The sequence below is a fragment of the Vitis vinifera genome, chromosome 10 (genome assembly GCF_030704535.1).
Source record: "Vitis vinifera cultivar Pinot Noir 40024 chromosome 10, ASM3070453v1".
Lineage (NCBI taxonomy): Eukaryota > Viridiplantae > Streptophyta > Magnoliopsida > Vitales > Vitaceae > Vitis > Vitis vinifera.
The window spans coordinates 14,193,133-14,207,244 of record NC_081814.1 but is presented as its reverse complement, the minus strand read 5'-3'; the positions used below and the strand labels follow the sequence as shown (position 1 = coordinate 14,207,244).

General features: G+C 34.8%; 3 protein-coding genes across 3 annotated transcripts; all 3 read right to left on the bottom strand.

The window, feature by feature from the left end:
* Positions 1–420: 420 nt before the first annotated feature.
* On the bottom strand, positions 421–4,120 carry LOC100256035 (wall-associated receptor kinase 2). Its single transcript, XM_010657529.3, has 3 exons — positions 3,145–4,120; positions 1,782–1,961; positions 421–1,690 (listed from the first exon to the last, which is right to left on the bottom strand). The coding sequence occupies exons 1-3, from the start codon at positions 4,058–4,060 to the stop codon at positions 531–533; spliced, it is 2,256 nt and encodes a 751-aa protein (XP_010655831.3). The 5' UTR covers positions 4,061–4,120; the 3' UTR covers positions 421–530.
* A 5,226-nt stretch (positions 4,121–9,346) lies between these two features.
* LOC104880533 (wall-associated receptor kinase-like 22) lies at positions 9,347–10,605 on the bottom strand. Its single transcript, XM_010657459.3, has one exon. The coding sequence runs from the start codon at positions 10,588–10,590 to the stop codon at positions 9,526–9,528; it is 1,065 nt and encodes a 354-aa protein (XP_010655761.3). The 5' UTR covers positions 10,591–10,605; the 3' UTR covers positions 9,347–9,525.
* Positions 10,606–12,117: 1,512 nt separating this feature from the next.
* On the bottom strand, positions 12,118–13,170 carry LOC100261120 (wall-associated receptor kinase 2). Its single transcript, XM_010657528.1, has 2 exons — positions 12,252–13,170; positions 12,118–12,158 (listed from the first exon to the last, which is right to left on the bottom strand). The coding sequence occupies exons 1-2, from the start codon at positions 13,168–13,170 to the stop codon at positions 12,118–12,120; spliced, it is 960 nt and encodes a 319-aa protein (XP_010655830.1).
* Positions 13,171–14,112: the final 942 nt, after the last annotated feature.

The window sequence follows — 14,112 nt, the reverse complement described above, 5'->3', positions numbered from 1 at the left end:
GTTGTTGGTTTTGGACTTTGGGGAGTGTGGTTTGGCTCAAGACTTTCAAGTTGAGGTCCTTAAGGTCTAATGAGACTTTGGTAAGTGTTCTTTAGGGTCTTATAGATGAACAGCTCATTTTAAGGGGACTTTAGAGTGAAGAGAAGAACTCAATCTGTTGAAATGGATTAAATGGGTAAATTTCCGTTTCATGTGATTGAATAGCTGGTCAATTTAGATTATTATGTGTATCTTGGAAATCAATTCTCAGCTGGAGTACCATTCTTTGCCCAAAGTTCATTTCCTGACTGACTATTGCTCCAAAAATGAAAACAGGTTCAGAAATTGAAATCAAATGCGAAAGTGCTACATCTACAGATTAAGAACAACAAATTCGAACATGTAATATTAATGGAGTCGAAGTCATAGAGCCTTAAATTTTCCAGCCATTAGATAAGTGGACAGTAGAAACATACATGAATTTGGTTTCACAAACCTTTCGGTATCCAATTGACGCGTTCAGCAGTCATGGAATATGGTCTAGGAAACTCCTAGCCTTGAAGTGCATACTCTTCTGTAACTGCACTTGTGGATGCGGAAGAAAAGGAGTACCTTCCACTTACAGGGCAGTTGTCCTGGCAGGTCTGCTTAAGTGATGGCTGCTTCATAGTCCTCCTCAATTGGTGGAGATCTGCTGCTATTTCTTTCATGGCTGGCCTTTTCTTCCCACTCAACTTCAGGCATCTCTTAGCAATTTTAGCAACAGCAAGAATCTCCTTTTCCTGACCTTCGTTCACTATCACCTTGTCTAGAATTTCAAACAGGAAATTTTGTTTCATTGCCAATCTAAAATGAATTGCTAGACTCTCTTCAGATCTACTAGAACAAATCACTTTTTCACCCGTGAGAAGTTCAGCAAGAATCATCCCAAACCCGTATACATCACTTTTGTCTGTAAACTGACCCGACCGAAAATACTCTGGATCCAAGTAACCAAATGTGCCCTGCACTAATGTGCTCAAGTGTGTTTTTTCAGGGGCAATTGACCTTGAAAGTCCAAAATCAGAAACCACAGCCCTGAAGTTCTCATCCAGCAGTATGTTCCTAGACTTGATATCCCTATGAAGGATAGCTGTAGAAGCATATGAATGTAAATATGCTAGGGCTCCTGCAATTTCATCTGCAATTCGCAAGCGCTCTTCCCAACACAATGTTGATGCATGGTCCTCATTATGGAGATTGTGGGAGAGAGTATCATTGGAGACGTATTCATAAACCAGTAAAGGAACTTCACTCTCCAAACAGCAACCTAACAGTTTCACTATGTGCCTATGGTTAATCTGTGAAAGAATGAAAACTTCGTTGATAAACTCAACAACTTGCCTTTCATCAACTACAATTGATTTCTTAATGGCCACTATGCTTCCATCTAATAGCATCCCTTTGTATACTTTACCATGACCTCCCTTTCCAAGAACTCTACCTGCATTGAAATTGTCTGTTGCCTTCTCCAACTCTTCTATGGTATAGAGTTTTGTTTTCTCAACGCTACTTCCTATACTACTTGAAGAGATTTGCCGTTGCAGTAGAAGACCACCATTCTTCTTGAAGGACATCTGCTTGAGTTTGCTTTTCTTTCTCTTCTCAAGTTTTTGATTCAACCAAAAGCTAATAGCAAGTAGGATGAGAAGAACAAGAGTGACTGCTATTCCTGCATGTATAAGCCACAAAGGTACGTAATTAACAACAAACTCAAGAGAAAGAAGAGGGTGAACATGAGGGAGACTGGGAAAATTTTATACCTGAAGAAACAAGAAGAGCTGGATTGTGTTTTCCTTTATCGCGTACACACTCATATTCAGGTTTGTCATCATCTCTGTAGTAACCAGGTGGACAGTCGCAATAGTAGCTACCATTCGTGTTAGTGCAAACAGCTCCTTTTTGGCAAAGAGTATTGTTTGACTCCATGCACTCATCAACATCTTTTAAGAAGCCAGAAAAAGAAACATATTAATAGGAAATTGTTGGATTTAGGCTCCTATCACAGTGTCGGGAAGGTGTATCAAATTCCTATTTAGAATATACTTTTCTTTTTTGTAAAATGAATATTATATAAAATATTTTTTAACTTTATATGTTATTGTAATTAAATTTCTTATAGATAAGGAAAGTTGATAGAAATATCTCTATAAATATTCTAGGTTATGAGGGAAAAAAGTTATTAGAAGGACACGAGATAATGATGTGAAGAAGAGTAAGAGAGACCTAATGGAGCAAGAGGCCTACTCACTAATGTGTAGTGAACAAGGATGAAAATATCGATAGAAAAAAATGCATAAAAATATGAGAAAAAACTCAAAAAATGATAAAATAATAATAATAATAATACATATATTGAAGTTATTTTAACAAAAAATTAATATATATATATATATAAGTATTTTTTATTTTAAAATATTAATCATTTTATTTATAGATTTATATTTTTCTTGTATTTAATTACTATATATATATTTATAATATGCATCTTAGGAAACTAAGGCTAACACAACTTTATTGGCAAGTGGCTTAAATTCCATGTAGAATACCAGGGTTATACAGCGATATTAAAGGCTCATGGTTCAGGGTGTGTATCTACCTTTTGTTTGGTTTACTTTATTTTTTGTGTTCTTCCTTTAATATATTTAAATTAACACTTCTACAGGCACAACATAGAGGTGGTGGGATGGTATAGATTGATGTCCCTCAATCTGATATTCTTAAGTGGGAATATATCAAAGTGGTCGAGTTGGTAGTGTTTCAGGTATGACTAAGCGTAAGATTGTGGTTGTGCTCTTAATGTTAATTGGAAACGGTGTGGAAATCATGTTTTGTTGTCTTATAACAGAATCTTATTAGTTGCAGTGTTGATGCCAATTGTGGTCTAAGGCAAAAAATTTAGTCGTTCGTTTCAAAAACCATAAATTCATATCCCTAAAGAAGGATCTTATTCTTCTTTCTGAACAGGCGCTTTCAATATACAAGATGATATCATTTCTACTTTGGAATGCTAGTGAGAATGAAACTATGGGGAGGGGTTGCCGGCTTCCCTCAAAACAAGAAATCACACCAAAGTGCTAGTGCTACTATACATCCAAATATCAAGCCAAGAGTAATGAAATATACCTCCACAGCCATCTGGAAGGTAGGGATTCCCACGGTAGCCTGAGTTGCATTGACAAGTATATCCACTGCCTTTCTTGGAATTAACGCAGCGACTATTGCTGCCACATGCATAATCTCCTCTTTTTTGAGCTTCGTGGCAAGACTTGTTTCCTATTGCCCAATTCAATACTGAAGGGTAAAAGTACGTCTTGTTTACATTGGAGAAAGAGACGTCAAATTGGTGGAATTCAGAGAAGTTATTCTCAGCAATGAGGACAAGTCTACATTGATTGGAGGACCGGTCCCAGCTGTCAGCCCTGGCGCTCATCTTACCACTCTGTATCTCAAAGATGGAAAGATCCACGGGAAAAGTAGTCTGGCAGCAACCAATGCCAGAGCAAGAATAGTTAGTATCAAGCCAAGACCAGCCTTGGCCACTGCAGATGGAGACACACCCGCTAATGTAGCTTTTGTTGATGAAATTTGTAGTATTGGAATAACCAATATAAGCAAATATGTCGCATCCAATGCCAATGAACTTATTTTCAGTGTGGGAATAACTGAAAGGCTCCATCGGCGCAATTGAGAACAGGGCATAACTTTGTCCTTCTGATGTGTAATTCGCATAACAAACAGGGGAAGTCCAATCTTTGATTCTCATATACTCCAGAGACATATACAGAACTTCAGCTTCATTTTCCTCGTCCACGTGGAAAAGTGGATGAGGCAGACTAGAATTGTTGCATGTGATCTCAAAACGTTTGTCAAGGTAACAACCTTTGCCGATACCAAATGGATAAACGATGCTGACGTTCCCACATGTCTCAGGGCAACCAGGCTTGGCCATGGATGCTGCTGTTTCCTTCAATGAGAATAGCAAGGAGATGATGCTGATCAAGATGGTGAACACAAGAACTTGTATCATTTGCATAACCATTTTACGGGGTATTACATTGAACTCTGAAACTGTAGGGTCTTATAATGAAGAGACACAACAGTATTAAATCTAATGTGCCTCACAATTCGAAGAGTTGGATGCATCAAATTATTAGATTGAAGGGAATCTTCTTTATTAAAGAAGGCGGGGCCATGGCCCATGACAAAGTTGTTGAGACAAAGAAAGCGAGCAAGCGAAAGAAAGCAAGAAAGAATCCAAATCCTATGTGATTTAACATAAAAATAAAATAAAATAAAAATAAATAAATAAAAAATAAAAAAGCTCAATATAATAGAAATAAAAAATCTCTTTTTCATTATTTATTTATTTTTCTTTCATTTTCGCTTTTATTGGCTCTTTGACTTCTTATGATCAAACAATGCGTGTTGGAATCATGATGAGGACAATAATTATACATTTTTATTGAAAAAGATGATATCATGATAATTATTTTTAATTTTTTAATGTAGCAAAATTAAAATTCTAAGTGAAGTCAATTTGATTGGTTTATACAATTTCTCTTTTATTAAAAGGATTTTATTAAAGAGTTCCAAAATTTCTTGTTGGTTATAATTTCAAAGAAGATAACAAGAAAAAAATATATATAAGGTACAATTTATTGGAAAAAAAATTGTTATTATTATTATTATTATTATTATTTCTATTATTGTGTATATTATGATCATTGATTATAAATTATAAATTAATTAATATAAAAATTATAAATTTATTTCTTATGTAGCAATACATCTACCTTGGAACAACAATATATAGTTAAATACATTTTTCAGTGAATTTGATAACTATAATTTTATATCTCCAAAACTATTAGCAAATATTTAGTATCTATAAAATTTAAATGTTTTGGAACATAATTTAATCCATGCACTTGTATGTTTATTTTACATGAACAAATTGCAAATGAATCATTTACTAGTCAAGAAAATTGCAAAACACATGATACTTTTATGTCACATGATAATTTTTATTGATCAATATATTAAGTTATATAGAATTTGGAAAGAATATTTTAAAATATGTCAAATAATGAGTATATGGTTAACTTTTTAAAATAAATAATTTTTAGTCTTCAATTATTTTCATTATCAAAAAATTAAATTAAATTTAGTACCTCAAACAAAGATGATACCAAATGTTTTTCACTTCGATCAATTTAGCATTTATAATGTGTAACTCATAATTTTTAGTATTTAATTTTCAATTTTATCAAGCCCACTAGATCTTTGAACCGGTCAATTTTTAACCACATATTTTGGGGTTTGAAGGAAGTTTTCCCCCTTCCTATCCCATTGTCATTAAGTAAAATAGGAGAGTGACCCAACATTATTTGTAGTGAAACACTTTGAAAACGACCATTGAAATGATTTTTCCACTCTTTTGACACTAACAACTAGTCTAGTCTAGAATGGGATTTATTGTTCTCACCTCCACACCATGTGAATGAGCCTTCCATTTAGCGGAATATCATGTAAGTTCAATTCCTTAATAATCTATACTACTATTAAAAGTATGAGGTGTTTGACAAAAAAATTTCCTTGAAAATACCAGTACTCTACTAAATAATCTCAAAACTACTCTTACTCAACAAAACAATCCAATGTAGCTTGGCCTAATCTAAAACCTGCTACAACCTAACATCTCATCAGCCTATCCAAGCCCAAAAATTAAAACTTAACAACCTATCAAAACCTACCCATCTAGCCCAAACAAAGCTTGATAAACCAAAAATAAAAATGAATAAATAAATAATCCAACACCAACCCACAAAACCATAATGTATTTACCATGTTCATTTTGTGATCTGCCACCGTCAATGATAAAAGTCAACAACATTTGTATCTCTCTATTTAATTTACAAGCCAACAACACTAGTCCAATTATGACGTAAGATTTAGAAATATGAGTTCCTTCCACTTCTTGACTCGATTTCTGAATTTACCAAGTTCGAGTTCCTTTACCAACCATAGATAGATAAAAACCCTAGGTTACATAAAGGTCCAACTTCCCCATATGCTCTCCCAAACAAGCAAGTTCCATCCGCCAATTGAGTTTATTTCAATTTTGAATACATTCCACTTTATTTTATGAATTCATTCTTTCAAATCAAATTACCATTTTTTTTTACTAAATTCAAATGGTTTGTAATCATTTGCTTTTTCAAAATCTTCACCAATTTATAGTTTTCTTCATTTTTTGGTTCTTCCTTTACCTTTCCTCATTCTCTTCATTATTGGTTTCTCATTTCTTTCCCTCCTTTAACTTTCATGGTCTCTTCATTTTCAATCTACCACTTTTATTTTTCCTTTTATTTATTTTTTTGAATTGGACTCTTATTTTAATTTTTCAAATATAATTTTTTTTTGGATAAATAAATTGATTGATTCCTTTTCTTTTCTTTTTTTTCATTTTTACTTTCTTTTATGTTAGTTTTTGATTCTAAAAGTAAAAAAAATGCTAACAATTGGAGATGGATTTGTTTGCCACGAAGTGACTGTGCTGCTCATTATTGTCATTGGGATTTTATTTATTTTTTCTTATTATTATGCAAGTGGACTGGATCCATTTTCTTTTCCTCATTTTGATGTTGAATCTTCACCACCTAAAACCCATTGTTGTGGAGCCATCTTTTGGGAGAAAAAAAAAAACCATGAAATTACGAAGAATCATTGAAAGTTTTCCATTTGAGACCTGAATTGTTGTGGAATTTCCTAAATTTTTGTGGTTATATTGATTTTTTTTTTAGAATTTCCTAAATTGTTGTAATTGTGCTGTTTAGCTTTGGGCAAAAGAAATTAATAATTTTTTTTTTATTAATATTTCTCAATTCATAATGAATTATGTTTAGTTGACGGGAAATGATATGATAGAATATGTATATCCTAAAATATCATATTTCATTGGATAGGATATGAATATCGTAAGATATGATTTATAAGGATGAAAATATCGATAATCACGGATATATCGATATTTCGATTTTACGGATATATCGGCAGATATTTTGATACAAAATATCGATAGACTTAAAATTGATCAAAACTTATAAAAATACAAAATAAAACTCTTAGAAATGAAATTAGAAGTATAGTAAACATTTTAAAGTTATTTTGTTGAATAAATTGAAAGCATAACTTATGAGATCAACGACTCCTATAACCAAGTCAAGTCACACTAAACAATGTAACAATTATGCATTGCAATCAACAGGAAGAGATAGCCTACTCTTTTTGGTGAATGTGGACATATTTTTTTGTTTGAGAGTAACTGATAACCATGAACTCCTCCATATGCTTAATGCTATGCATTATGGTCATCGATAATCAAAACTTTGGTCACTTTAGTACACTACTTATGTATTAACATAGATACAACTTATTAAAGATACGCAATGAGTGAGATTCCTTATAGTTTTAGTGCTTTCCCTTTAACAATGTTATCGAGTTCTATTATTCTTCAAATATCTCGTCTCACTTATACCTATCTTTACTTAAATTGGTCTCGAAGAGTAGTCACTGTTATCCTTTGAATTCTAAACCATAAAGAAATCACAAGTTTGTCATCTATTGATTAGAAAATGTGAAGATCTTATCTTTGCCATGTGAAAGTAAAGGAGTCTCCTTTTTCACTTTCAATAAAGATGTATCATTGCCGACAAACTCCTTTTTTAAAATCAAACGGGTACCAAGTTCTTGCTGGACTGGGAATTCAACTTCGCAAATGCGGCATTCCTTTTCTTTTATAAAGAAGATACCCTTTAATATAATAATGAGAGACATCTAATATTTCTCAATGTCTGATCAGTATTAGAGGCTCTCTATTTGTTTCTCTTTATAAGATAATCCTTGTGTGAGCCATGGGCCCCTAAGGCCGTTTGAGTCATGACCAAAACACCTTTTTGGTAGAGTTTTGGTCCAACAAGGCGTTTCAAAACCTTGGCCTCGAAGACAATGCAAAACATGCCTTGTGTGAGCCATGGGCTCCTAAGGGCGTTTGAGTCATGACCAAGAACCATTGTTACAATCCACTTTCCCTTTGTGTAAAAACGACTATGAGCCAGTACTTTATGGGCTCCCATTTTCAACAAGCTCATCAAAATTTTCCATTTCATCTTCCTCAAAATGGTTTTTTCATAGTCCCTTGATTTAGAGACAGTTGCTCTATCTCTAGTTTAATCAAGATTTTATTAAAAAAAAAAAAGAAAGAAAGAAAGAAAGTTGATTCCAAATGCATTCTTGGTTCTTAAAAATCATGTGATATGGAAGGATAAAGGAGAATATATATATATATATAAACTAATACATATAAAAGCCAAATAATAATTTATGAGCATGGATCATATTTTTGTCTGTTAGAGAGGCCACACTATTCGTACTCTACCACGAAATTCAAAAGGAAAAAAGTAAGATAACCCTTGAAGTACTGTAAACCCCTTTTTCTTTTTCTCATTCCATTTATTATCTCTTCAAGGTAGTTCAAAACATGACTGACCATTTAGATGCTTCATCAAATCATTTTATGATAAGCTGAGAGTCATATCTGATGCCATTTTAGTTTATAATATAGCAAAAATACAACGCTTATACATATTTAATTTTAGAGACAAAATTTTCGTTCTGCTCTAAGGACATTCTATCAAAGAACATTTATGATGCTAAACCAGTCAAAAGGTTGCTGAGTATGTCCACCCAGGCCTATCACCTATAGTACCTAGCTCCTGCATAATCCATATTTTTCCATTTTAAAGCTCCACTCACTGAGTTCCTACACCATACTCTTCTGTAACTGCACTTGTGGATGCGGAAGAAACATACAACATATCATGTATGGTCTAGAAACATACATGATATGTTTTTAATGATTTAATATCAACTCAATTTAATGATTTAATATGATATGATATGAAATTGGCAAGTTTGAATGCTTTTCAAATAGTGGTTGTTGGTTTTCGACTTCGGGGAGTGTGGTTTGGCTCAAGACTTTCAAGTTGAGGCCCTTAAGGTCTAATGAGACTTTGGTAAGTGTTCTTTAGTGTCTTATAGATGAACAGCTCATTTTAAGGGGACTTTAGAGAGAAGAGAAGAACTAAATCTGTTGAGATGGATTAAATGGGTAAATTTCCGTTTCATGTGATTGAATAGCTGGTCAATTTAGATTATTATGTGTATCTTGGAAATCAATTCTCAGCTGGAGTACCAAGCATTTGCCCAAAGCTCCAAAAATGAAAACAGGTTCAGAAATTGAAATCAAATGCGAAAGTGCTACATCTACAGATTAAGAACAACAAATTCGAACATGTAATATTAATGGAGTCAAAGTCATAGAGCCTAAAATTTTCCAGCCATTAGATAAAGTGGACAGTAGAAACATACATGAACTTGGTTTCACAAACCTTTCGGTATCCAATTGACGCGTTCAGCAGTCATGGAATATGGTCTAGGAAACTCCTAGCCTTGAAGTGCATACTCTTCTGTAACTGCACTTGTGGATGCGGAAGAAAAGGAGTACCTTCCACTTACAGGGCAGTTGTCCTGGCAGGTCTGCTTAAGTGATGGCTGCTTCATAGTCCTCCTCAATTGGTGGAGATCTGCTGCCATTTCTTTCATGGCTGGCCTTTTCTTCCCACTCAACTTCAGGCATCTCTTAGCAATTTTAGCAACAGCAAGAATCTCCTTTTCCTGACCTTCGTTCACTATCACCTTGTCTAGAATTTCAAACAGGAAATTTTGTTTCATTGCCAATCTAAAATGAATTGCTAGACTCTCTTCAGATCTACTAGAACAAATCACTTTTTCACCCGTGAGAAGTTCAGCAAGAATCATCCCAAACCCGTATACATCACTTTTGTCTGTAAACTGACCCGACCGAAAATACTCTGGATCCAAGTAACCAAATGTGCCCTGCACTAATGTGCTCAAGTGTGTTTTTTCATGGGCAATTGACCTTGAAAGTCCAAAATCAGAAACCACAGCCCTGAAGTTCTCATCCAGCAGTATGTTCCTAGACTTGATATCCCTATGAAGGATAGCTGTAGAAGCATATGAATGTAAATATGCTAGGGCTCCTGCAATTTCATCTGCAATTCGCAAGCGCTCTTCCCAACACAATGTTGATGCATGGTCCTCATTATGGAGATGGTGGGAGAGAGTATCATTGGAGACGTATTCATAAACCAGTAAAGGAACTTCACTCTCCAAACAGCAACCTAACAGTTTCACTATGTGCCTATGGTTAATCTGTGAAAGAATGAAAACTTCGTTGATAAACTCAACGACTTGCCTTTCATCAACTACAATTGATTTCTTAATGGCCACTATGCTTCCATCTAATAGCATCCCTTTGTATACTTTACCACGACCTCCCTTTCCAAGAACTCTACCTGCATTGAAATTGTTTGTTGCCTTCTCCAACTCTTCTATGGTATAGAGTTTTGTTTTCTCAACGCTACTTCCTATACTACTTGAAGAGATTTGCTGTTGCAGTAGAAGACCACCATTCTTCTTGAAGGACATCTGCTTGAGTTTGCTTTTCTTTCTCATCTCAAGTTCTTGATTCAACCAAAAGCCAATAGCAAGAAGGGTGAGAAGAACAAGAGTGACTACCATTCCTGCATGTATAAGCAACAAAGGTACGTAATTAACCACAAACTCAAGAGAAAGAAGAGGGTGAACAAGAGGGAGACAGTGGGAAAATTTTATACCTGAAGAAACAAGAAGAGCTGCCTTGAGTTTTCCTTTGTTGCGTACACACTCATACATAGGTTTGGCATCATCTCTGTAGTGACCAGGTGAGCAATTGCAGTAGTAGCTACCATTTGTGTTAATGCAAACAGCTCCCTTTTGGCAAAGAGTATTGTTTGACTCCATGCACTCATCAACATCTTTTGAGAACACAAAAAAATTAGTAAAATAACTAATTAATAGGAAATTGTTGGGTTGGGGCTCCTATCACAGTGGTAGAGGTGGTGGGGTGATGCAGTTGATGTCCCTCAATCTGAGGGATGGGGAACAGAAGGGGTGTTGCTTCCATGGAAGTGGTAGAGTTGGTGTTTCGTGAATTACTATGAGGGTGTGTGATAAACCACCTCAACTTAATGACTTAATATCAACTCAATTTAATGATTTAATATTATATGACATAAAAACTTAATTTAATTTATTAAGTAGATTAGGTATGTTTGATAAAATAATTTAATATCATAGCTTAAAATTAAAATTAATTTTTAAATATTAAATCAAAATAGTTAATTTTATTCGATCTCAATTTTTTTTTTTTACCATATTTTCTCACATTAGATAGAGTATACTTTACAATCATAATTTTGCATCCATGACTCATTTTTAATCATTTTTAATTATAAATGTTTTGTACTTATATTATGTATCAACAATATTTTAAATATGGATTTTTGACCAACAAATTTATTATTTAAGATTAATGAAAATAAATATTAATTAAAGTTAAAGCACATAAATATGAGAATTTAATGATGTAAAATAAATTTTAATTTTATTAAATAATCTTAATACTTAAATTAAAAATTAAGTAATAAATTTTAAATTAACAACTTAAGAATAATTTAATACAAAGTTAACTTAAGTCATTAAGTAATAAATACTTAGGTGGTATTTGTTTTTTGGCTGAATAGAAAAAACCAAAATATTTTACTTTTTCTATTCAGTTAAAAGTAACTTATTAATATCAATCAATAGAACTAAAATAAACTTATTATCAATAGGTTTGTTTTATTTATGTTGCTTGATATTAATATATTACTTTTACATAAATAAAAAAAGCTAAATATTTTGACTTCTTCTATTCAGCCAAAAAAACAAACACCTAAGTTTTATCTAACACCCTCTAAACATCAAATAGTAATTGTTGCCAAAGGCATTACTATTGGTAGTGTTGATGGCAGTTGTGTCAAAGGAAAAAGTTCCAGTCTTTTAGTTCCAAACAGGATAAATCCATATTCTTAGAGAAGCATCTTATTCTTCTTTCTGAACAGGTGATTTCAAAATACAAGATTGATATGATTTCTACTTTGGAATTCTAGTGGGAGTACTGCTGCTGAAGAAACCTATACAAGAGGGATCCCCAATAATAAGAGATGTCACCAAAGTTGTAGCGATACAATACATCCAAATGCCAAGCCAAGAGTAAAGAAACATACCTATGCAGCCATCTGGAAGATAGGGGTTCCCACGGTAGCCTGGATTGCAAAGACACCTATATCCACTGCCTTTCTTGGAATTAACACAACGACTGTTGCGGCCACATGCATAATCTCCTCTCTTTTGTGTTTCATGGCAGGACTTGTTCCCGATTTCCCATTTAAGCACTGCAGGATAAAAGTACTTCATGTTTTGATTGGAGAATGAGATGTCAAATTGGTGGAATCCAGAGAAGTTATTCTCTGCAATGAGGACAATGCCACATTGATTGGAGGACCAGTCCCTGGCCTCTTGCCAGATGCTCATGTTACCAACCCGTACATAAAAATTGGGAAGATCATTAGGGAAAGTAGTCTGGCAGCAGCCAATGCCAGAGCAGGAGTAGCTAGTATCAATCCAAGACCAGCCTTGACCATTGCAGACGGAGACACATCCACTGATGAAGTTTTTGATGCTGGAATTTGTACTATGGAAATCGCCAATGTAAGCAAATATGTCACACCCAATGCCTATCAACTTGTTTTCAGTGTGGGAATAACTGAAAGGCTCCATGGGGGGCGCTAATGTGAACTGGGCATAGCTTTTCCCTTCCAATGCGTTATTGGCATAACAAAGAGGCGAAGTCCAATCTGTGATTCTCACATGTTCCAGAGACATATCCAAAACTTCAGCTTCTTTTTTCTGGTCGAGGCGGAGAACAGGGTGAGGATTGGAGGAGTTGTTGCATGTGATCTCAAAACGTTTGTCAAGGTAGCAACCTTCTCCAATACCAAATGGATAAACAATGGCAAGATTCCCACATGTCTCTGGGCAACCAGGCTTGGCTGTGGACGCTTTCGTTTCCTTCAATGAGAATACCAAGGAGATGATGCTGATGATGATCGTGACCAGATGAACTTGTATTACTTGCAAAGCCATTTTTAGAGAAAACAAATAGAAAGCCTCTAATGAATGCTTCTTTGGAGTCCAATGATATTAAAAAGTAGGAAAAAAGATCTCTGTATTTTGGTTGAAAAAGAAGTTTGTCGGCAATTATACATCTTTTGGTTGATTTCACATGGAAGAAATAGACCTTCTGTAACGACCCGCACCCAACCATGTAGATATTGTCCGCTTTGGGCCCAAGAGGGCCCTCACGGCTTTAAAACGCGTCTACTTGGTTAAGAGGAGCCTCTACATATATAGCGCCAGGAACATTCTCCCCTATCCGATGTGGGACATCACAAACACCCCCCCATGCAGACACAACGTCCTCGTTGTGTCCCATGGGATTGTGGGGCCAAACAGACAAAGCCAAACAAACCCCCACACCGGGGTCGGGGATCGGCTCTGATACCATTTGTAACGACCCGCACCCAACCATGTAGATATTGTCCGCTTTGGGCCCAAGAGGGCCCTCACGGCTTTAAAACGCGTCTACTTGGTTAAGAGGAGCCTCTACATATATAGCGCCAGGAACATTCTCCCCTATCCGATGTGGGACCTGCACCCAACCATGTAGATATTGTCCGCTTTGGGCTCAAGGAGGGCCCTCACGGCTTTAAAACGCGTCTACTTGGTTAAGAGGAGCCTCTACATATATAGCGCCAGGAACATTCTCCCCTATCCGATGTGGGACATCACACCTTCACGTTGCCTAATCAATACAGGATGAACATGATCTCTGTATGCTTTAGAATTCAAAGCAAAATTAATAACAGTTTTAGATAATTATCTAGTGAACTTAAGTAGAGATAGTTATAAGTGAGGCAAGAAATTAGAATAATTGGAAAACTCGATGTCATTGTTAAAAGAAAGCATTCAAACTATAAGCAATGATGAAAATATCGGTAATCACGGATATATTGGTACTTCAATTTT

Coding starts and splice junctions, on each gene's coding strand:
- LOC100256035 (XM_010657529.3), bottom strand. CDS start 4,060: ATGGTTATGCAAATGATACAAGTTCTTGTGTTCACCATCTTGATCAGC. Junction 1,962..3,144: donor CCTTCCAGATGGCTGTGGAG/GTATATTTCATT, acceptor GCTTCTTAAAAG/ATGTTGATGAGTGCATGGAG. Junction 1,691..1,781: donor AGCTCTTCTTGTTTCTTCAG/GTATAAAATTTT, acceptor TTATACATGCAG/GAATAGCAGTCACTCTTGTT.
- LOC100261120 (XM_010657528.1), bottom strand. CDS start 13,170: ATGGCTTTGCAAGTAATACAAGTTCATCTGGTCACGATCATCATCAGC. Junction 12,159..12,251: donor TCTTCCAGATGGCTGCATAG/GTATGTTTCTTT, acceptor CCTCTTGTATAG/GTTTCTTCAGCAGCAGTACT.
- LOC104880533 (XM_010657459.3), bottom strand. CDS start 10,590: ATGTCCTTCAAGAAGAATGGTGGTCTTCTACTGCAACAGCAAATCTCT.